This window comes from Plasmodium berghei, assembly GCF_900002375.2.
Source record: "Plasmodium berghei ANKA genome assembly, chromosome: 6".
In the NCBI taxonomy this organism is placed as follows: domain Eukaryota; phylum Apicomplexa; class Aconoidasida; order Haemosporida; family Plasmodiidae; genus Plasmodium; species Plasmodium berghei.
The window spans coordinates 842,337-865,594 of NC_036164.2; the positions used below are offsets into that span (position 1 = coordinate 842,337).

Here is a 23,258-nt window from a genome sequence, read left to right on the forward strand (position 1 = left end):
TTTTATTGAATAGATGCAGATGTCGTTAAATATGTTTATACTAATTATTGAGTATGTGCATATGTGTATATGGTAATTCCATTTTTCAAATATATTACAATTAGTATTACATAACACAATAATTCTTTTGTTTTTTTTTCGAAATATTTGTTTGAATGTAATTATATTTTTTACATATATAAATTTGTTATTCTTTTTTTGAAGTGGGAAAAATAAAAAGAATGGAGTGGTGATATATGTTCATGCCTTTTCTTTATTTTTTATTTTTTAAATCGTGTTTTTCCCATTTTTTAGTATTTCACAAATTTCACGAATTGTTTATTTGTCAACTTTAAAGAAAGCACAATTAAAAAAACATAAAATGAAAAATATATAATTTTGTTTTTTCATCTATACTAATTTAATTACACACAGTTATTCCTGATATTAAGGAAATAAAAAAAAAAAAAATATATAATAAAAAAAATAAAAAAAAAAATAAGCATATACGCACTTAATAGGATGTGGAGGAAAAAAAAATTAATATAAAAAATACAAAATATATAATATTATTTTTTCATTTTTAGCCATACTGTTAAACAATTGTTATTATTATCATTTTATCATTATCATTTTATTATCATCATTATTAGCAGTATTCAAAGGAATGCAGTAAATACGATATATTAGTTTTTTTTTAATTTGTAAAATGAATGGTATCAAATATGTAAAAAAGTATACATATATTTATTTTGTCCATAAAAATATATAATAATATAATTTGCATATATATATTAATTTGTGTAATTGAAGTTCGTATTAGCAATAGTTTTTAAAATATTTTTTTGGTGTTTTGTGTGAAATTAATTCCAACTTTTTATGAACAAAAATAAAATAACATTTTGAAAAACATTAGTTGGAAAAAAAAAGTTAATGAGGAATACTAAAATATATGGTAAGGAAAAAATAATAAGAATAGAGATGTTTGATTTATTTTTTATTTTAAAATCGATTCATATATATAAAGAAATATGAAATAAGAAAAGAAATTGTTGAAAATGTATTTGCATATATATATATATATATGTGAAGATAGAATGCACACACAATAATACATTAATTTTTTAAATGTTTTGAAAATAATTTTTTTATTTTATACATATAATTTGAGTATTTCAATTTCTTAGTAATATTTACAGAGCAAAAAAGAAAAATATAAAATTCAGAATATTTGTCAGTTTTCTTTGATCCTTACATTGTTTAATATAATCGTCTAGTACTAGATTAGTAAAGTTGCAGAATAAGAAAATAAGAATAGAAACACGGAAATGAGAAATGAACAAACTAACTAACAAACAAACGAACAAGTGAGCAATAGCGATATCGCATATTTAGAGGAATAATGATATATAATTACAAAATAGCTGAATTGAGTACATAATTGTATAAATTGAAATTAGTTTGAAAAAAGAAAGGGATAAAATAAGTATTATATAATTTTTAGGGTTGGATCATAAAAGTAGCAGAATAATAATTTGATTATTTTTATGTTTTATTTAAAAAAAGAGATATTATAATAAATAAAATATTTAATAAACATGAGATTTATAAAATATTACAAAAAATAAACTTAAAAGTATAAAAAATAAAGTAGTTTTTTTTTTTTTTTAAAAAAAACGAGAATATAGGATATAAATATATTTTGATAAAAATGGGAGAAGAAAAAAATAAAATGCCTATAAAATCAGATATGAATCAAAGTATAAAAATATCAATTCAAGAAAATGATAAAATAATAAATAATGAATTAGAAAAAAGTTATAATAATATGGATAAATTAAAAGAAATGTCTAGTCAAGAATTTGAACAATTATTAAATAGTGATGATTATTGTAAAAATTTAATTCAAATAAAAAGTGGAATTGAAAAAAGAGATAGATCATCTGTATATTCAAATGTTAGTTTATTAAATGATGATTATTTTTTAAGAGATGATTTAAATATAAATAATAGTAATAAAAAAAATAGTATAATTGGAAATAATAATGGTAGACATTCATCTGTTTTTAATTTGAGTGTTACAGAAGATAATACAAAAGTGTTTCCAAGCAATTTTGAATATAAATATAATGACAATTTTAATGGATCATTATCACAAAGCGAATTTCCTTATGATAGTGATTTGATAACTCCTTCCCCTTCTAAAAATAAAATTGATGAAGAAGAAAATTATAATATAAAAAATGTGAAATTTTCTGAACGTTCAGAAAAAAGAAATCAATCTATTGATATTTTAGATGCACAATTTAATAATTTGAAAAATGATTTTTTTTTAAATGATAATCAAAATAATGAAAATGAATATGGAGAAAAATATTGTGAAGAAAAAGGAGATGAGTATTATTTGGGAGAATATACAAGCGATTCTGAATATTTAAGATGTTCTAAAAATAAAAAAAACAATATAGAAATTTTAATGAATTATGGTAATGATGATTCGTTAAATAATAGCAAAACATCTAATAATAGTTTTAGTTTATGGGAAAATAAAATAAATTCAACAAGAAAAATCAAAATAAATAATGAAACTCCGAAAAAAGGAATATTAAAACAAAGTAATTCTATAAGTCCAATAAAAGAATTAAAAGATAATAGTCAAAATAATAACAACACATTTAATTCTCGAAAAAAGTCAGTACAATTTTCTCATAGATCTATAGCTATATTTGATGATAAAGAAAAAATATCTCCTTTACATCTAACACATTTTACAAGAATTTCTAGTGATTCTAATGTGTCAGATGCAAAAAGAAAAAGTATGTCAAATTGTTCACTAGGAAATCAAAATGATTTAAATAAAAATAATGATTTTCTAAAAGATAATGATAAATCGCCAATTGATAAACTTTTATATAAATATGATTTAAATAATAGTATAAATGCATCTAATAATAAAAAAAAGAGAAGTAATATTGAATTTTTAAATAACAGTGATATAAATTCAGTGCGATCAATGTCTCCTGAACCCGTTAGATTTAAACCCAAAACTTCTGAAGATTTAATTGAATCAGTAAGGTTATCACCTTTAAAAAAAAAATTAAAGGAAAGTTATTTAAATGAAAATATACAAAATGATGATGAAGAATTTTTAAGAAAGTTATTAAATACGAGTAATGGAAATGCAGAAAATTTCAAAAGTAGTTTGAATTTTTCAGAAAATCATAAGAATAATTTGAACTTTTCAGAAAATGGAAATGATATGGATAGACAAGAAGAAGGAATTTCAAATGTATGCAACGATTCTGAGAATAACAAAATGGAAAAGATTCTTCAAAGTTCAAACACGAATTATGAAAATAATTATGAGAAATGTGAAATCGAAGGGGGAAATAAAATTGGAAAGAATGATGAAAAGGAAAAAGATGAAATAGATGAAGATAATAGTTCTTTTAAAGATGCTCTCGAACCCAATGATGAAAACGAGTTTGATATTCAACATTCATATAAAAATGGAGAAGATAAAACATATAATAAAATAACAGAATATGGAAAAAATGAAAATTCAATCAAACAAAATATAAATTTTGAATTAAAAAATTCAAATAATACAAATTTAAATGTAGATTGGAAAACAAGAGGTGATAGAAAAACTATAAATATTATTGAAAGGAATAAAAGATATAACAATGATTCGATTTCAGAATCAGAAAATAATGTTGGAAATAAAAGATACAGAGCTAGTTATAATATTAACATTAGAAATAATAATTTTTCAAATAGTGCCAATCATAATGAAATCTTTAAAAAACAAATTCCTTTTCAATCTTATAATAATATTCAAAATTATGATTATAATATATATCATCAAAATGAAAAAACGAATGTCAATAAATCTGGAAATCTTGATTTTGAATTTGACAAAGAGAGGGTTGACAAACCAGACTTTTCTGCAAATGTGGAAAACGAAAATGAGGAAAACGAAAATGAAGAAAACGAAAATGGAGGTGAAGGGGACGAGAAAATGTTCTATTCACTCAATCGGGATCAAATGGAATGCATCGAAAAGGAAAATGAATATAATGATAAAAATGACGAATATGATAAAAATGACGAATATGATAAAAATGACGAATATGATAAAAATGACGAATATGATAAAAATGACGAATATGATAAAAATGACGAATATGATAAAAATGGCGAATATGATAAAAATGGCGAATATGATAAAAATGACGAATATGATAAAAATGACGAATATGATAAAAATGACGAATATGATAAAAATGACGAATATGATAAAAATGACGAATATGATAAAAATGGCGATTTTGAAAAAAATGACGAATATGATAAAAATGGCGATTTTGAAAAAAATGACGAATATGATAAAAATGACGATAACGAGCTGAGGGAATGGACAAGAAATGTGAATTCAAATATGAGCAATATAGAAAATGAAGAAGATAAATTTTATCAAGAAAATGAAAAAAATGAGAAGGGAAATAATGTGAATTTTGAAGAAATTGAAAAAAGACAAAATGAAGAAAATATGATTCTAAAAAAAAAATTAGGAGAAAATTTAAAAAAAAAACAAGAAATGATAAAAGAAACAACCCTAAATATTATTCGTCGGTGTAGAGTATATTCATTAAAACAAGTAAGTAATGAAAAAAATAATATTTCCAAATTAATTAAATTGTATGAACATATACGAAATATAATATTTCAATTTATAAATAAAATAAATAATTTAAATAATATAAGTATACATTTAGATGATGCAATATTGAAATATGAAGTTGTTCAATTAAATTATGGTAAAACAAAAAAAGCTATAGATGCACTAAAAAAATATAATTCTAAACTTATGAAAAAAATTGATGAAAAAAAAAATATATTGGATAAACAAACTAATGTGTTAGATAATAAAAGTAAAAAAATGGACGAATTAAATAAAAAATTAAATAATTTAAAAATATTATATGATAATGGATCTACAAGAAAACATGAAGTTGAGTTAATAAAAATGTATAAAACAAAATTAGAAGAATTAAAAAAAATAGAAATTGTTAAAGGAATTATAATAAAAAACTTTAATAAATATGGTATTATTTTTGAATTATTAAATTTTAGTTATTATAAATTTTCATCTTTATATGAATATAATGAAGCAAAAATTAATTCCCTTTTTTCCAAAGAAAGTTTAGATATACCCATAGGGAATAATAATGGAATAGTTCCAAATACAATAATAAATGATATTAAAATGGATGATATTGAAAAAGATATGTCTATTCAGGATAGGAACCAAAAAAAAGATACAATTTTGAAAAATAAAAATGGAGAATATTCAGGAGGTATTGAAACAAATAGAGATGTAAAAGAATGTGTAAATGAAAAAGAAAAAAAAAATTCAAATAATGATGGAATTGATGATTTGCCATTTTCCAATGAAATATATATAGAAAAAAGGAAAAATGGAGATAATTTTTTGGATATAAAAAAAGAAAATTTTGTATTTGAAAAAAATAGTTGTGATATATATGAACTTTATCAAAAAGAATATAAATTAAGATATTTACTTAAAAAAGGAAATAAAAAAAAAGCGATTTTTATGAATAAAATAGAAGAACAAGATTTAAATAATGAATGGCCATATAACATTACAATAGACATAATTTTTGCAAATATATCAAAACCTAATGAAGAAATAGAAAATATTAATACATATTCACCTTTAAAAATAAAAAATTTTAAACATCTAATATCCAACAAGATGCATTTGCACGATTCACATAATGAAAAAAATAATATAATTGTAGATAATGTAAATGCTGATAATAATAAATATTTAGGTTTATTTAGACCTTATAAAATTTTAATTGATTCATTTAAAACTTTTAAAGAAATAAAAATAACAACTTATTACAAATATATAAATAATAAAAATATTTATTATCATATATGGAATAAAACACATAACAAAGAAAGATATACAATTAATATTAACACAATAAATAATAATGCCTATACAGATTCAAATAATAATATAAAAAATAATAAAAATATTAATAATACAAAAATTGATTCTTATTATAATTTAAAAAATAATATTGAAAAACATTCACATAATTATGATAGTAAATTTATTGGAATTGAGTGGAAAATTCAATTAGAAATTTTAAAATATAAATTATTGGAAGTTATAAATAAAAAACTTCAAAAATATACAAATGATGGTCGGGGAATAGGCACTATGAATACATCTAATAATTTGAATAATCAAAATATTTTAGGAAACAATTCAAATGATTCTAATAATATTAAACCAAACAAAGAAGCTTTGAAATATCTTGTAGAAGAAGCAGAATATTGTTTTGTAATTATAAATCATCTATTATATCAATATAAAAAACTTTTGCAATGTTTTATATATTTGTCAAATACATATTTCGATTATTATCAAAACATTGTTATCTTTAAAACCATTCTATTGTCGAATAACCCCGATACTCCATCTCTTTGGCTGTACTTATATGTAAGCGATGCTGCTACATTTTGGTTGTCGTATTTTACTTGTCGTATTTTACTTGTCGTATTTTACTTGCTACATTTTACTTCCCATATTTTATTTGCCACTTTCCAGCTAAATGTAGAGGAATGCTTTTCTTTCGCGTCATTGCTACATGGAATTGTCGAAATGAAAGTGGAGAGTGTACATGATGAAGATAAATATAATGAAATTTGTAAAATAATTAATAATAATATTATGAAAAAGTTGGAACAATGTATTTTTGCTCTAAAATCAAAGTAAGTGATTCATAAAAAGTTAAAAAATTGTCATTTTATTTTATATTTATCTTTCTGTTCATATACAATTTTTTTTTTATAGGCCAATAGATATATCAGAGCGAGTAAATTCATACAATTTAGCTGATATTATTTATACAATCGTATTAAATGGTAAGTGACTTCATCCATTTGTTTGTCTGCTCGTTTTTCTGTTCGTTTAGTTACTAATTTGGTTTATTTCTTATTCATTTTTTAGAAAACTACAACTTCCACACATATCAAAATAGTATAGAAGAAAATTTAAGAAATATTGGATCGTGTAATAATTTAATAAATGAGATAAAAAATAAAAGTATAGTTATCCCAATTGATTTTAAAAGAGCTGAAGAAAATTTTTCTGAATAAATTGATTTGGTTTATACATGTATATACCTCTACCTCATGGACTATATGAAAAAAAATAGAAAATTTGAAGATATATACAATGTGTTTGTTTTTTTTTATTTTGAGCGAACTAATGGTATTATTAGGAGTGTCGATAACGACGCTGTTTATTGTGTTTGCTCATTTTTTTTCAGATTTTTTTTTCAGATTTTTCTTTCTTTTTTGTGACGAATGTAATTTATTATTCGTAGATTTTCATTTTTTTAAATTAGTATTTATAAACATCAAAAAAAAAAAAAGAAAAGAAAAAGCATAGGTATTCGTAAATATAAAAATTAACAAATAGTAAAAACTGTGTGTATAAATAAACTATTTTTATGGTTATGCTTTCTTTGTTTCGAATACATATGCAAACATGCCATCTAGGTTTTCTATCTGTATAATTTAAAAAAGAAATGAATTTAGAATTAAGTATATAAAGAAATTAATCATAAAATATTTTTGCATTTTAAATGTGTAAACAAATCAGCATGTGTCGTTATTTTTTGTTTTTTTTTACCCCAAGATCTGCTAAATATTCATCTTTAGGGGGAACTATGAAAACCATACGTTCTTTAGTTAAAATAACAGGAATGTTTTTTTTTTTATTAAAATGATCACAAATATGATAAAACTTTTTTTTCTGAGCTTCATCTAAAAGGTTTTAAAAAAAATGCATAAAAATATATTTGATAACTCTTTTACATTAATATTCAAAAATGGGAAAGAAAATAATGTAAAATTTAATTACTTGGGTGAATTTTCCAGATTGCAAAATCAGAGCTTGTTGTTTGAACGTGCTTCAAATTTTTTATGTCACTTTTTGTTTCTACATTAAGCTTGGAATATCTGAAGTGAGGAAAGTAAAGAAAGCGGAAAAAAGTGAGGAAAATAAAAAAAGCGGAAAAAGGTATAGTATAAAGAACTAAACTTACATGGAAAGCTTTGGATTCCCTTTGAAAAGAGTAACATTGAAATCACATTTATATTTTTGGTTGATGTAAAATGAAATTGTTTTTTGATCAGAGTTTTGAATATCTTCAGAATTAAATAAAATAGTATTTTGTGATTCTTCAATTTCTGAATGATTTTTTTTATTTTTTTTTTTATAGAGATTGTTTGAATTTTCGTCATCTTTTTCATCTCGTTTTTTTTTACGATCAAGATGTTCATTAGTATTTTTTTCAGATTCATGAATTTTTCTTTTAAATAATTTCCCTCCATCCCTTTTTATACTTTTATCATATATACTGTTTGTTTTATTATTATTTACTATATATTTTTTATATGATATATTATTTTTTTTATCTAAAAGTCTATTAGATGTAATACGTTTTCCCATTTTTTCTCTGTAAAGTTTATCCATTTTATTTTTAGATGTTGTATCATTTTTAAATATTTTGTTTCTGTCCACAGAAATTGTATTTGTTTGTGTCATATTTTTTTTTAATATTTTCATAATCTTTGAATCAAAAAAAAAACTTGTATTTTTTTCATTATATTTTTTTTCTAATTTATATTCTAAAAAATTATTATCATATAATAATAAATCTAACAATTTTTTTTTTGCAAAACTGGCTTTTTGTTTTCCTTCCCATTCCCCTAATGCAGAGAAATCGATATTTAAAAATATGTTATTTGACAATTGCATGCCATATAGATGATTTCTAGCTTTAATTGCAAATTCAATTTCTTTATATTGTAAAAATAAGCAATTTTTTTCAATTATAAATTTTATATTTATAATATCTCCAAATTCTTTAAGCATTTTTTTTAATATGCTAAATGTATGGGTATAATAATTTTTCATAATATTTCCAACCCATAAACAATTGTTTGCTTTATTTGGCGATGAAAATGCGACTCTAAATAATTTTTCTTCTAATTCTTTTTTTGCATCTACTGCATTTTTTATCGTTTTGAAAGTCAAATGTGCAAACAATTGATTTTCGTTTTGATCCCGTTCATTTTTATTCCATTCGCTTTGATTTGGTCCATTTTCTAAATGTTTGATATCTTCGGGATTCTTGTTTCCTTGGGTCGATTCCTGATTTATGGGTTCTGTTTGTTTACTGCCATTGGATTCGGAATCGGCTGCATCTGGTGCTTCCTTTGGGGTTTCCGAAATAATTTTTTCTTTGTCACTTTTATTGAAAAGAATTTGTTCGCTATCTTGATCGGAACTGAATATTGAAACTTCTATACAAGGATCATTGTTACTTTCAATTGAAATCAATTCATTAATATAATTTTTCAATTTGTTATTTTCATTGAGGTGGGGTGGGATGTTAGTTATTAATAAATATCTGTTGTATATTTTTCCATTTATAAATGAATTAACATAATTTATATGATTATCTTTTATAGATGCAGATTGATCCCATTTCATAACAGGTGTATTTTTTCTAACAAGCCAAGTTGGATTATCAATCATAATATTTTCGGAATTTATATTAAATGGATTATCTTCGTCAAATTGATAATCTCGTATTTCTTCATCATATTTAAACTCGTTAAAATTATTTTTCCAAGAACGTGCCTTTTTTCTGTTATTATATTCTGAATCCATATAATTATCTTGTTTAGATTTTTGAAAAAAACTGTTATTTAAATTAGTACTATTTAAAACATCATAATCTAAATGATAATAATTTTGACCATAAATCGAATTATCTATATGTGTAAAATTTTCTCGATTTATTAATTTGTTATTTGGTGAATTTAAGTTATTTTTGTAAAGTTTTCTTTTATCATCTTTATTTAAATAAGGAGGTGATGGAATAATTTTATTATATAATCCTTTTCCTGTTAAATCATATTTATTATTTGGTTTTAAATCTGTTTTATATTTGTTTGACCATATATTACTCGAATAGTTATCATCAATTTGGTTATCATTTATGTTAGATGTATTTTCTTCATTGATATATATTGAATGCGCAGGGAATGGATCATAATGTTTATTTATTTTATTAGTAGAATTGTAAAGAGTATAATTAGAACTATTTATATTTTGGATATTATTTACACTATTATCAGTGTATGAAAAAAAAGGAGGAGGAGGAGGTGGCGGATATACATCTCCTTTATTATTTATTTTATTAGCATGTTCAGAATTTATACTACTATTATATGAACATTGGTCATAATTATTTCTGGATCGATGGGTATTCATGTGAACATAATTTTTCGAGTTAGGAAGTAATATATTTTTATCCGGTGATGAAAAGCTATCATCTCTAATATAAGAATTATTTTTTATATTAATTTGATTTTCATTAATATAATTTTTATAAATAGAATATTTGTTTTGTTTCTGACCTTGATCAGAAATAATAGTAGAATAAAAATTTTTATTTTTATATAATTTGACTGGAACTTTTGAATATTTATCACGCATATAATCATAACCTATTTTATTTATTTCATCATTTTCATTTAAATTAGTTGTGTCTCCTGTTTGCTCTAAAATATTAGAAAATTTGTTTATATCAGTTAAATCATCTTTATATGTTCCATATATAACTTGTATTCTTCGGCTTTTTATTTTTAAATTGTCAATATATTTTTTTGCATTAATTGCACTTTTTATAGAATGAAAAATTATATGAGTACATTCATTATCATCTGTATATATATTTTTAACATTTCCGAAGATATTTAATAACGTATTTAATTTATTTTCGGATATTTCAGAATAATAATTTAATAATATTATTTCTTTACTTTGCTCATTTTTTTCCTGAACACGTTCATAAGGAATTTCATCTTCAACAACTTCCCCTTCTTCTTCATCGGATGAGAGATCATTTATTATATTTTGGATTTTTTCATTAACTTCATTTTGATCAATTTCATCCTTTTCAATATCATAATTATTATTATTATTATCATTTATGTTTTGATTATTATCAATATTTTCACCGTCATGTTCATATGACATATCCTCTTCCCTATCTGTGTAGTCTATTTCTTGATCAAAATTTTGATTTTCATTATTATTTGTTAAGGCCTTTTCTTTTTCGGTTTTGAATTTTTTAATCCACATTTTAGTTGACTATAATATATTGCAACTTTTTGTTTTCTCTCTATTTTTCTTTTTTTGTAAATAAATTCATTTCGGCTTTATAAAAATTATATTTTTAATTGACATTCTTCAAGTGTACCCGTGATTTGTTTATAAAATATAACATGACTGTACATGCATTATATAATTTAATTTTTATGAATATAGCCTAGTTACTATATTTTTATGTTCCTCACTTTCGCTTTCCTTTTTTTATTTGAACTCAAATAGACTATACTCAATAAAAAAAAATAAAAAAAATAAAAATAATAGTAATAGTAATAATAATAATAATAATAACAAGGATATAACTATATTTCAGTCAGTAGAGTGATGATAAATTAATGTATACATTATAAAAATAAAATTATGAAAAAATAATAATTATATAATTCAATATAAATAAAATAGTGTATAGTACATTTCACTAACTATTCATATTCTGTATATACTACAAGCATTTATTTATTCATATAACATTTGTTAATTTCTCTGCAAATATATATTAAAAAAAATATATATATAACTGTATATTGATAGTTTTAACTCATTAAAATAAAATAATATATGTATGGAATAGTAACGAGTGCTATATTTTATATGAACAAAAATATATGTATTTTTTTTTTGTTCATTATGTATACATATAATTTAAAAACAATAATTATGCATAATGTAAAAAATATATAACATTTTGTATATGTTTTATATTCCTTTCACAAATATATTTGTAAGTTTATTTTCTATAAGTTAATTACATAAATTTGACACAAATTCGATGCTTTTACTTTAATAATAATAATTTTAAGGAAAAAATTGGGGTAACGAATATAAATTAAAAGATATAAAATAAAATAATACCCTGGACAAAAACCTGATAGTAATGATAATAAAATGGTTGTATTTTAAATATATCAGTTTTAAAGTTTGAAAATGTTGTTAGTTTTACATGTATGCTTTATCATTTTCTTTTTTTAAGGAAAACAAACATGCTATAGTAACGTTCCTGCTATTTCAACAATTCATATTTTATACTTTCTAATCACCTGTTCATAAATATATAATATTGTTGAAATAACACAAAAAAAAGGTTAATATAGTAAAATTTATGTATTGGATAATAAAACATATATGTGTATATTTTATATGTATACAAATACTTTGTAGTTATATGGAAAATTATTTTGAAAACTTTGAAAAATATAAAGATATATATTTTATGGGACATTAAAAAAAATTAAGAAATATAAACATCCCTAAAAAATTGTATCAATGATAATTCCTCTTTGCTATAGTCTAAATTATTAAAAAAAAAATTACTAAATTTATATTATTCTTATAGATTGAAAAAAACTTTATCTTGAATTAAATATATTTCTATGAAACAATATATTGTATGTATTATCTCTTTTTTTTTTTTTTAATCATAATATTTATAGATTATACATATGAAAAGGTATGTCATAAAAACAGTATAATTAAAGAGCGGTGTATTATTAAGTCTGGTTATATATCATTTTAGAACTACTATATGTTTTTGTATGTGTTAATTTAGCTTAATACTTTTTTTTTTAAGATTATAGATAGCAATTTTTCTATGTGTAAGTTAATTGAGGAACTATTCCACGCACACATATATATATATTTGTATATGCATACTGAAGTGCTTTTATTATATGTGATAATGGATATATTATATCAGTTTGATTGATATTGTGAGTATGATGACTTAATTTGTAAATGAAAATATTAAATAATATAAAAAAAAAAATATAAATTTATGAAAAATATCAAAGGGAGAAACTAGCTACATGAAATTCGACTGTTTTAAAAAATTATGATAATGCAAGAAAAATTATAAATTTTTATGCACAAAAAAAAAAAAGTTAAAATAAAAAAAAAAAAAAAACGAATAAAAAGGGGGGATGTATATGCCGAATAAACAAGTAAATATAATCCCCTTGATTTAGATTAGGCTTCATAGGTACACATATGAGCACATAGAAACTTTTGTATAACTTTTTATTTTTTTCATAAAAAAAATTATGAAAAAATTATTGCCTATGCATGTAAAAATAGGAAAAGGGAAATATTAACATATTAATGATGAAATCGAATTATAATTTCACATAAACTTAAACAAATTCCAAAAAAAAAATATCCCCATGGATAATTATATGAACAGATTTTTCGAACGTTGTAAATCATCTGAATTCCTCCTAGGAGTTCAGAAATACTCCTTATGTGAAAAAGGTCTAAATGAAAAATGTGGAAAAAAAGATAAAATAATAAAAAATGGGGAGTATAATGCTAAAAATTATGTAAAACAAAATGAATATAATATGATTGCAAGCAAATTTGAGAAAATAAAAAAACTAAATCATCCTAATATATGTCGATATATAAATATAAATAGAAAAAATAATGATTATTATATATTTTCGGAATATTACAGTTTGTCCTTATATGATATATTAAATGGAGAGAATAAAAATATTGCACATTTTAAATGTCTAAGGAAAATATTTGGAATTAAAAGCCAAGAAAATAATACAAAACCCTCTAAAATGTGTGTAAATATGAATGAAAAATTGGATGGACAAACAAAAATAATAAATCATATAGTTTTAAAAAAAATAATATATGAAATACTTAAAGGGGTTGAATATTTGCATTCAAAGAATATCCATTTTTTAAACATAACGCCTTATAATATTTTAATAACATCAAAAGGAAAAATAAAATTACACAACTATTGTATATCTTATTTATTTGACAATTATGAATATAATTCGAAAAAAAAAAACAAAGAATTTTTTAGTAAAAAGTTATTTCTTGATCATATAATGTCTATGGAAAATCGTATGATCAAGGAAAGTAAATTGAGCAGTGTGCGAAATATTCAGTACCCTAAATACTTGTCTGATTTATCAGAAAATTGTGAAGAACGTATTTTGAATTCACCTTTGGCTAGTCTTAATGATAAAAAAATAGAAAGAAAAAAAAAAAAAAAAAAAAAATATATCTTTATCGAAAATTATTTCAAATATTATAATTTTAGTGAGGATATGTTATATTTTGGGCCCTTTTTTATTTTTTTGAATCTTTTTGAAAACCAAAAAATAAAAATAAGTTATGATTTATATAAACACATAGACATATTTAGTGTTGGAATTGTGATAATTCAAATAATAAACGGACTAATAGATTTCCAATTTATAATAGATATATTTTTTTCTAATTTTTTTTGTTCAAAAGTAAGTGAAGTTATAAATTCTGAACAAACCGAATTTACAAAAATAAATAATCAATCCTGTGATTCAGATTTTGAACAAAATAAGAAAACGGATAGATATATTAGAAAATACAAAAAAATTAATAAAATATATGAATCGTTTAAAGTTGTTAAAAATATATTACAACAACGTATGAGCGAAAAAAATATGAACAAATCAGAAGAAAACTATGATAAACAGAAACAGCTAAAATTTTTTGTTAGCAGTCTATTAAAAAAAGATGATGTTATAAATAGAATTGAAAATATTTTTATACTTTTATTATATATAAAATTATATTATACATATATTGCTTATTATTCAAATAGTAAAACAAGTAAGTTAAGAAAAAAAAAACATATAAGTTTGATAAATATCAATATTTACAAATTGTTTGAAAATCGATACACTAAAAAAAAAATAATAAATGAAAAAAAGGATGGCATAAAAAGTAAAACTAGTGTAAATATAGAAAATAGAAGAAAAGATATTTCTCAAAATAAAAAGCAGCCAAATATAGTCTACAAAATAATTAAAAATATGGTGAACTATTTAATAAAGTATAATATTGATATAAATTGTATTAAATTAATTGAAAATATATATACTGAATTTTTTAGTATAAATATATTAGAACAAAATGCGAAAGAAATATTTTTGACAAGTATGAAAAATGAGAAAATATTTTTTTTTAATTTTTTACACAAATGCTTATTATTAACATATAGTGATTTTAGTGCCAACTCTTTGCTATCTCATTATTATTTTTTTGAAAAAAAAACATTATCATTTAAAAATATTTCTATATTTGAAGTAGATCATAATGAAAACATAAAAAGATATAAGAATAGACAATGTCTTAGTTATAAACATCAGCATAATGCATTTATATCATATTATATATATTGCACAAAAGATGAAAAAAATAAATTAAAAAAAAAATATTATATCGATAAAAAAAATATTTTTTATTGGTTTGATTTATTATATAAGTATAACTATGAAGAAGAATTAACTAATTCTAATTTTGTTTGGAACCCTTGTAATATTTTAAAAATACCATATTTGTTTTATAAAAAAAAAAAAAATGATAAATATTTTAGTATTTCTTTATTTTCAATGTATAAAGAATATATATTAAAAGAATATGTCGAATTATTTAACGAATATGAATATGTAGACAAATGTGTAAATGATATAATAAGAAAAAAACATAAATGTCGAAGATTTAAGATTTGGGGTTATCAAAATACTAATAAAGATGGTATTAAATATATACGAAAAATTCCTATAAATTGTTTTAATTTGTTTAAAAAAAAAAAAAAAAAAAAAATTAGGAACATCAAACAGTGCATGATAAATACTAATATAACAGAAATAAGTAAAAGATGTAAAAATATAAACTTCGAAAATAATAAAGATAATATTATAAATGTAGAGATACAACCTAATTTAAAAATAGATAAACAAAATAATAAGAAGTATACATACGAATCTGATAGTAGCATATTTTCAAATTTTTTAAACATATATCATGATATAAAAAATGAAAATTTTCGTTTTAAAAATATAAATATAAAAACAGTTGGAATATATTTAGATTCATTTTTTGAAATAATAAAAAATGCATATTTATTTATTAAAAATAATAAAGATATGTTTTGTTCATATAAAAATCAGTATAATGATATTTGTCTATATAATCGAAATTTTATATTTATTCACCAATATAGATTATATATACATTTTCAAAAAATATTAAAACATGAATCTATAAATAATATAAAATTAATTAAAGAAGTTAAATCAGGATTTCCATCATTAATTAGAAACATTATTTATTTAATTTTTCTCAATTATAATTATACCATTTTAAAACAAAAATCATTCGAAAAAAATAAAAAATTAAAAACACACATCATATTGCTTTGCCAGTATAATAGTGGAATTACAAACAAATTGAAAAAAATTTATTATCCTGAATGTAACAATAATTATCCTTTTAATATTATTTTAGAAAATTATGCTAATTTTGAAGGAAAAGACAATTGTTTTGATATTAATATGGATGAAAAAAAAAAAGTTGTAAAAAGAAATTTTTTTTTTTCGAAAAAAATAAAAGATGAAAACGATTTAATTGGAAGTATAAAATTTCAAAAAAAAGTATTCGGAATACTTGTGTTGTTAAGAAATAAATTAAAAGTAACAAGCCGATATTTGAAATATTTGGTTGTACCTATAACTGTACTATATTATGATAATTTTTATTTAAATTATAAATGTGTTCAAAAAATAGTAAAAAACTACTTACTTGATATATATACAAATAAATATAATTTATTTGAATTTATATATATTTTTAATACATTGTTAAACTATTATATTCCTGAGCTAGCTAAATTTTTTTATAAAAATAAAATAAATATTACAAATATTATAAAATCATGGATATTATCATTATATTGTAATTTTTTCGATATACAAAATTCTTTTTTACTTTTAGATTTTATATTAATACATTCACGATCTTCTTTGTTATTTATATCGATAAGCATATTAAGTTATTTAAAAAAATATATTTTAAAATCTCCCCGAAATAAAATCTATCAAAATATTTTTACTTTATCACATTTGATAAATTTAAATTATATTATACGTATGTCTCAATATTTATATAAAATATGTTCTATCATGTATACTACATTTCCAAGTCATAACACAAATCATCATAGTATCTATTCTACTGACATTGAAATAAATAACAACAATTATAATATTAAAAATAATAGTAAATATAGCAATCATATTAATTGTCTATCTTATTTTATGAACAAACAAGAATGGAGTAAATACTATGTACATAGAAATACTTTCAGATTATACAAAAAAGTTGTTAAAAAGAAAAGAGGATGCAATAAAAAATTTCCGAAAAATATATATTGCAAACATTGTAGTTATAATTATTCTACAAAAAAAAATACTAAAAAAACTAAATTGATTAGCGAAAATAGGTTATATTGTAGTGATATGAAATACGATAAAAATATTAACGTAAATTTTTTTGATAAAAAAAAATGTAGTAATTTGGTAAAATGCGGTGAAAAAACAAAATCGTCAAAAATAGGCAAATATTATGAAAAATTTTTAATGTGCTATCGAGCAAACAAATACAAAAATTTACATGAATATGTTTCATATGAAAAGAAAGGTAGCTATTTGAAATGCCAGGAAAAAAATGAGGAAATAACAAAAAAAATAAATAATGTTAACAATAGTAGTAATCATAATGTGTGTTATAAAAGTGATTGTAGTATTGCCAACAAAATGGGTATATATTACAGTATACCAAATATTAAAAAAAAAAAAAAAATTAAATTAAAAAATATAGATATGATAAGAATAATTAGCTTCCCAATGTTTCCATTTTTTTACATTACAAATTTATCTAATGAGTCATCTCTCAACCAGTATATAATTGTCGATACACGTCCTGTCGAAAAATTTATGACCAAGCGATTTAAAAATTCTGTACATGTTAATGCTTTTTTTACAAATTTTAAAAAAGGCATTTATAAAAATTATGTCAATAGTGGTAAAAAGAGATATGATATCGATTATTATGATGATCATACTTTGGATAATTATGAGTTAAAGTTTAATTTAAAGACTATAATTCTTGTATTTAGTGATGCAATCTTCGATTTCGATATAATACATAATTTTCTAAATTTAGAAATTATGTTTGTAACTATATTACGTGAGGGATTTGAATATGCCGTTAATAATTTACCATCAAATTATTTTACATAAAACACACTTCAAAAAAGAAGGGAATATGTGTGTGCGATCATACAGGGTAAAACATGTATATATATGCACATCGTTATATGTCTTTTCCATTATTCCATTATTACATATTTCAACGTGTATACATACAATTATTCATAAATGTTATAAATAATTATTGCACTTTGATTTGTTCTTCTTTTTATTCCATAAACATTCAAAATAGCCAACCTTTGTAAAACCGTCCTTCATATAAATATATAGCTAAATTGTTTTATTTTTTATATGCATAATTACTATATTATTTTTTCCTTTATTTACATTAATATCAATGTCTACTAATAAAAAGATATATACATTGTGTTTTTCCACTTTTGATAAATTGTGTGCTTGTCATAAATTATTAATGTTAAGGTAAAATTTTTTGAGTATAAGCTGATTTTATTTTTATCATATATATTTAAAAATCGTTATTTATAGTATTAAACAGGGATAAATTTTTATAGCTATAAAAATTAAAATATGTTATGTAATATATTTTTTTTGAAAGGGTCAGAAATTTTATATACAAATTGAGTAAATAATTCTGAACGTTCATATCTTCATCGTCACAAATAGTATAAATGCAAAAAAAAACATGTATGCATATGATTGCACACATAATTATAAAAAAATAGCTAGCTTCTTGCAACTTTCATTTGAGTTGCTTATAAGTACATATATGCTTATGGATGTTTACATTTTTTTAACTATGGCAATAAAACATTTTTATCGAAATGTGTAATTTCCTGATTGTTTAAAAACTGCTAAATATATAGGTGCCCATACTTGAATATAAAAGCAACGACTTATCCAATACACAATCGTATATATGTTTAAAAAAAAAAATATAATTTTGCAAATCAGTTTATTCTGTTGATTTTATCTTATTTTGTTAAAAATATAACAATTTAAAAACAAAAAAAAAGGATAATAAAAAATAAAAAAAAAATAATAAAATATTTTGATTGTCTCGAAATAATTATTGCATATCAATGTTAATATGATTTGAGATTTTTTGTTTAGCATATGTATATGCATATATACGTATGTAGGTGTTTTGCAAATTGACATTACGGAATATATATATGCATAAAATGAGACAAAGTATAGGGTGGTGCCAAAAAAAACAAAAAAAAAGGAGAATATTATTTGTTCATATTTTTTTTTATTAATTTCTCCTTCAATTTTGACATTTTTGTTTCCCAATTCTCGTTATCATCTGTTTTATTTGTATGAGGATGATATTTTCGAGATTGATTATCTGATGAGTTATAAATATGTCTTTCTTTTTCAGGGCGTTCAGAAGAATTATAGTCATGTACTTTTCTAACAACACTATTACTGTTTTTATTATGATTATTGTCATTTTCATTACCATGTGATCTTTTTCTGGCTATATTTGATTCATTTTCTACTTCTCTATTCCTATCCCTGCCCGTTTCTCTGTTTCTATCCCTATCAATTTCTCTGTTTCTATCCCTGCCAATTTCTCTATTTCTTGGTCTTTTTTTGGTTCGTTCGCTATCTGTTTCTTTATGTCCGTCAATATGGATATCTTGTTTTTCATCTTTATCTTTTGTCCGTTCTCTTTTTTTATCAGGATTATGTGAATTAGGAATATATTGATTATGTTTTTTTGCAGAGGTTTGATGACTATTCATTCCTTTATATTTATCACTATTATGATCAATATTAATCGAATTAGTATTATTATCATCTTTTCCATGTTCATTTTTTTTGTTATCTCGATTCTTGTCTTTTGTTAAATAATGTTTTCCTGGAATAAAGCTTAAAATTCGTTGCCTCAATGACATGGGTTCTTCTTTTTCTTTGACCTTATCATCATTATTTTGTGAATTTTTTTTAACATTATTATTTCCCTTTTTGATGGCATTGGATTCAATGCTGTTATTTTTGTTTTTTTCTCCATCTCGATGATTAACCGTTTCAGAGATATCTGAATAAAATAAATTTAAGAAATGTTAGGAAACTATTCGAAATATTTTGAGATTGAAAATAGTATGCATACGCAAACGATGCATTATACTATGTCTTAACAATTTAATTATGCTTTTATATTTTTTTTTTTTTTATTACCTTTATTGATATTATTCCGGGTTCGGTCCTTACTTTGCTCTGGTGATCGTTTTTCGCCCCTTTCTTTACCACCTCTTTCTTTACCACCTCTTTCTTTACCACCTCTTTCTTTACCACCTCTTTCTTTATCACCCCTTTCTTTACCACCCCTTTCTTTACCACCCCTTTCTTTTTCATTTTTTGTGGGTATATTGGAAGGAGAGGTGTTGATATTTCGTTTATAATTTTCAAACTGATGCTTACCATTTTTATTAGTGTTAGATTCAGAAGATGCTATAATATTATCATTAATTTTATTTGAATTGCCAATCAATTTTTCAGATTCTCTTTTGTTAATTTGATTATTATTCTTTTTACCATCATAATTTTCATTATTTTTTTCCTTTTCAGATTTATCAGTTTGATGGATTTCGTGTGATATTATAGTTTTTTCAGAATTATTTGAATCAGGAAAACTAATTTTTGTTTCTTTTTCATTGATGCTAAAACAATTTTCTTCGATATTATTTAATTTATTTAATTGTATATTTTCTTTTGGGAATGTTTGATCATGTTTTATATTTGGTACTTCGTTTGAAGTATTTACATTTTCGTTATAAGGTTTTATATCATTATTAAGTGTAATATTTAAATTATCATAGTCTAATTCCATACTTCCATCTTGGTTATAAATATTACTATCATCAGTATTATTTGAGTTTTTAGATATCTCAATATTAGTATCTAATTCATTATAATTGTTTTCTTTTGTATCCGTTTTATTGACGATCAATTCTTGTTGATTATTTGACTTGTTTATTATTTGATCTTTTACAAGTTCGTCAAATTTTTCTTTTTTAATTTTTGTAGGAATAATCGAAGTTTCTAGTTTTAGAAGCCGTCGAATGCGTTGCTCAATATCGGAATCAAAATTGGATTCATCAGAAGGATAGTAAAAATTTTGATTCAAACTACATCTAGAATTAGATGAGGAAGAAGATAAAGAATTATCATTATTTATATTTGTACTTTGATTTTCTGCATTTATTTTATTATTTTTGTTGATTTTTTTTTCATATTTTTCTTGAATTTTCTTTGTCCATTCTCTTAAATTAACAAAAGAATGTTTTTTTTTTTTTTTTTGATTTTTTTTTTTTTTATTTAAAATTAATAAATTGGGGCTAGTAGCTGAGTCTACATTGGTTACACTTATGGCATCATATCCCATATCATCCATTTCTGAATTTCTAATAACTTCATTATCATTTGTTATTATATCAACTTTTTTGGATTTTGTCATTATTTATTATGTATTCAAATTAAAAAAACATAAAAATATTGTTACATATATAGTATTATACAATATATACTATTTCTAAAGTTTCTCCAAATGCCTTGTCGCTTGCAAGTATATAAATAAATCTCATATATATACATATACATACATACATACATACATACATACATACATACATACATACATACATACACACATACATATATATACATACACACATACATATATATACATACATAATAAAAGTCAAATTAATGTAAATATATATATTTACTTACTTTTTTCCAAAAAAAAATTAAGATAAAATATTTATAACAAACATGTAGAAAATACATATTTAAGATCTGAGCAAAAAGGTTTGGAAACAAAATATGTGTGTATGTACATATATCTATTATTTCATTACTACTCTCTTTATTTTTCTAAATTGATAGACAAATTAGTATAAATATAAATTAAATGAATCGAATTTTAAAATAAATTGAAAATTAATATTATATTATCCATTGTTTATGCACATTTATAAAAATATCTAAATTTATGTATAATTTTGTTTTTCATAGTAAAAAAAAAAAACCAACGAACAAAATGAACAAAATGAACAAAATGAACAAAATGAACAAAATAAGACTTACTTCGGGTTGCCTAAATTACGCACATATAAATTACTAAATATGTATTCATTGATATTATATTCGCATTCATATTTTTGATAGTAGTTATATATATTAAAACACATGCACATATCAATAATCCTTTTATTTATTTGTTTTATAGCAAGTTCAATTATTTTCGAAAGTGTGTATAAAAATGTATATTCACAGTCATGAATTAAAAAAATATAATGTGAAAAAAAAAAACCAAACATTTTTTTTTTACTATCCTAAGATTTATTTACACACAATTGTATATCTCTAAAAATTTGAATAATATTTTAAGAATACAATTAGTAAATTTTAAAATAAATATAAGTTGTTATAGAGATATATAAGGGAAGTTTTATTATAAACCCATAAAGAAATAGTAAAAAAAAAGCTAAATATATAAGTGAAAAAATGAATGAACAAATAATAGCATTATATTTTGTAAAAAAAATACAATTTCACATATACATAAATATATATATATCCCTCTTGATTTATGATATTCAATATTGGGATATTTTTATACTATGCCATATGTCTTTACAACATTTTCTTATAATAAATTTGTTAATTTTTAAATAAAATAAAAAAAATATAAAAACATAACATTGAATATAAAAAAATTATGAGTATAGTGAAGGTAATTATACCAAGGGTAATAATATGATGGCTTATATAAAAATATTTGAAATAAAAAATTATTAAAATATGTGCGCATATATTAAAAAAAAACATAAGTAATTATATGAACATGTATATAAATAACAGTATATTCCAACTTTAAATTGTGTCAAAGATTTTTCTATAGGTATCGAATCTGAACACCAAGTTTCAAACGCTATGGTATTTTTATTATAACCACTGACATTAATTTA

General features: G+C 21.4%; 4 protein-coding genes across 4 annotated transcripts; 2 read left to right on the plus strand and 2 right to left on the minus strand.

The window, feature by feature from the left end:
- Positions 1–1,690: 1,690 nt before the first annotated feature.
- On the plus strand, positions 1,691–7,179 carry PBANKA_0621300 (conserved Plasmodium protein, unknown function; the record flags this gene model as incomplete). Its single annotated transcript, XM_034563859.1, has 4 exons — positions 1,691–6,520; positions 6,629–6,792; positions 6,875–6,945; positions 7,031–7,179. The coding sequence occupies 4 exons, from the start codon at positions 1,691–1,693 to the stop codon at positions 7,177–7,179; spliced, it is 5,214 nt and encodes a 1,737-aa protein (XP_034420713.1).
- Positions 7,180–7,539: 360 nt separating this feature from the next.
- On the minus strand, positions 7,540–11,245 carry PBANKA_0621400 (RNA-binding protein, putative; the record flags this gene model as incomplete). The annotated part of the gene is made up of 4 exons (XM_034563860.1): positions 7,540–7,593; positions 7,718–7,851; positions 7,949–8,046; positions 8,133–11,245. 4 exons carry the CDS (start codon positions 11,243–11,245, stop codon positions 7,540–7,542), a joined length of 3,399 nt encoding a protein of 1,132 aa, XP_034420714.1.
- A 2,183-nt stretch (positions 11,246–13,428) lies between these two features.
- PBANKA_0621500 (Rab GTPase activator and protein kinase, putative) lies at positions 13,429–18,348 on the plus strand (the record flags this gene model as incomplete). The annotated part of the gene is made up of 1 exon (XM_034563861.1): positions 13,429–18,348. The coding sequence occupies one exon, from the start codon at positions 13,429–13,431 to the stop codon at positions 18,346–18,348; it is 4,920 nt and encodes a 1,639-aa protein (XP_034420715.1).
- A 1,163-nt stretch (positions 18,349–19,511) lies between these two features.
- Positions 19,512–21,742, minus strand: PBANKA_0621600 (conserved Plasmodium protein, unknown function; the record flags this gene model as incomplete). Its single annotated transcript, XM_034563862.1, has 2 exons — positions 19,512–20,323; positions 20,464–21,742. The coding sequence occupies 2 exons, from the start codon at positions 21,740–21,742 to the stop codon at positions 19,512–19,514; spliced, it is 2,091 nt and encodes a 696-aa protein (XP_034420716.1).
- Positions 21,743–23,258: the final 1,516 nt, after the last annotated feature.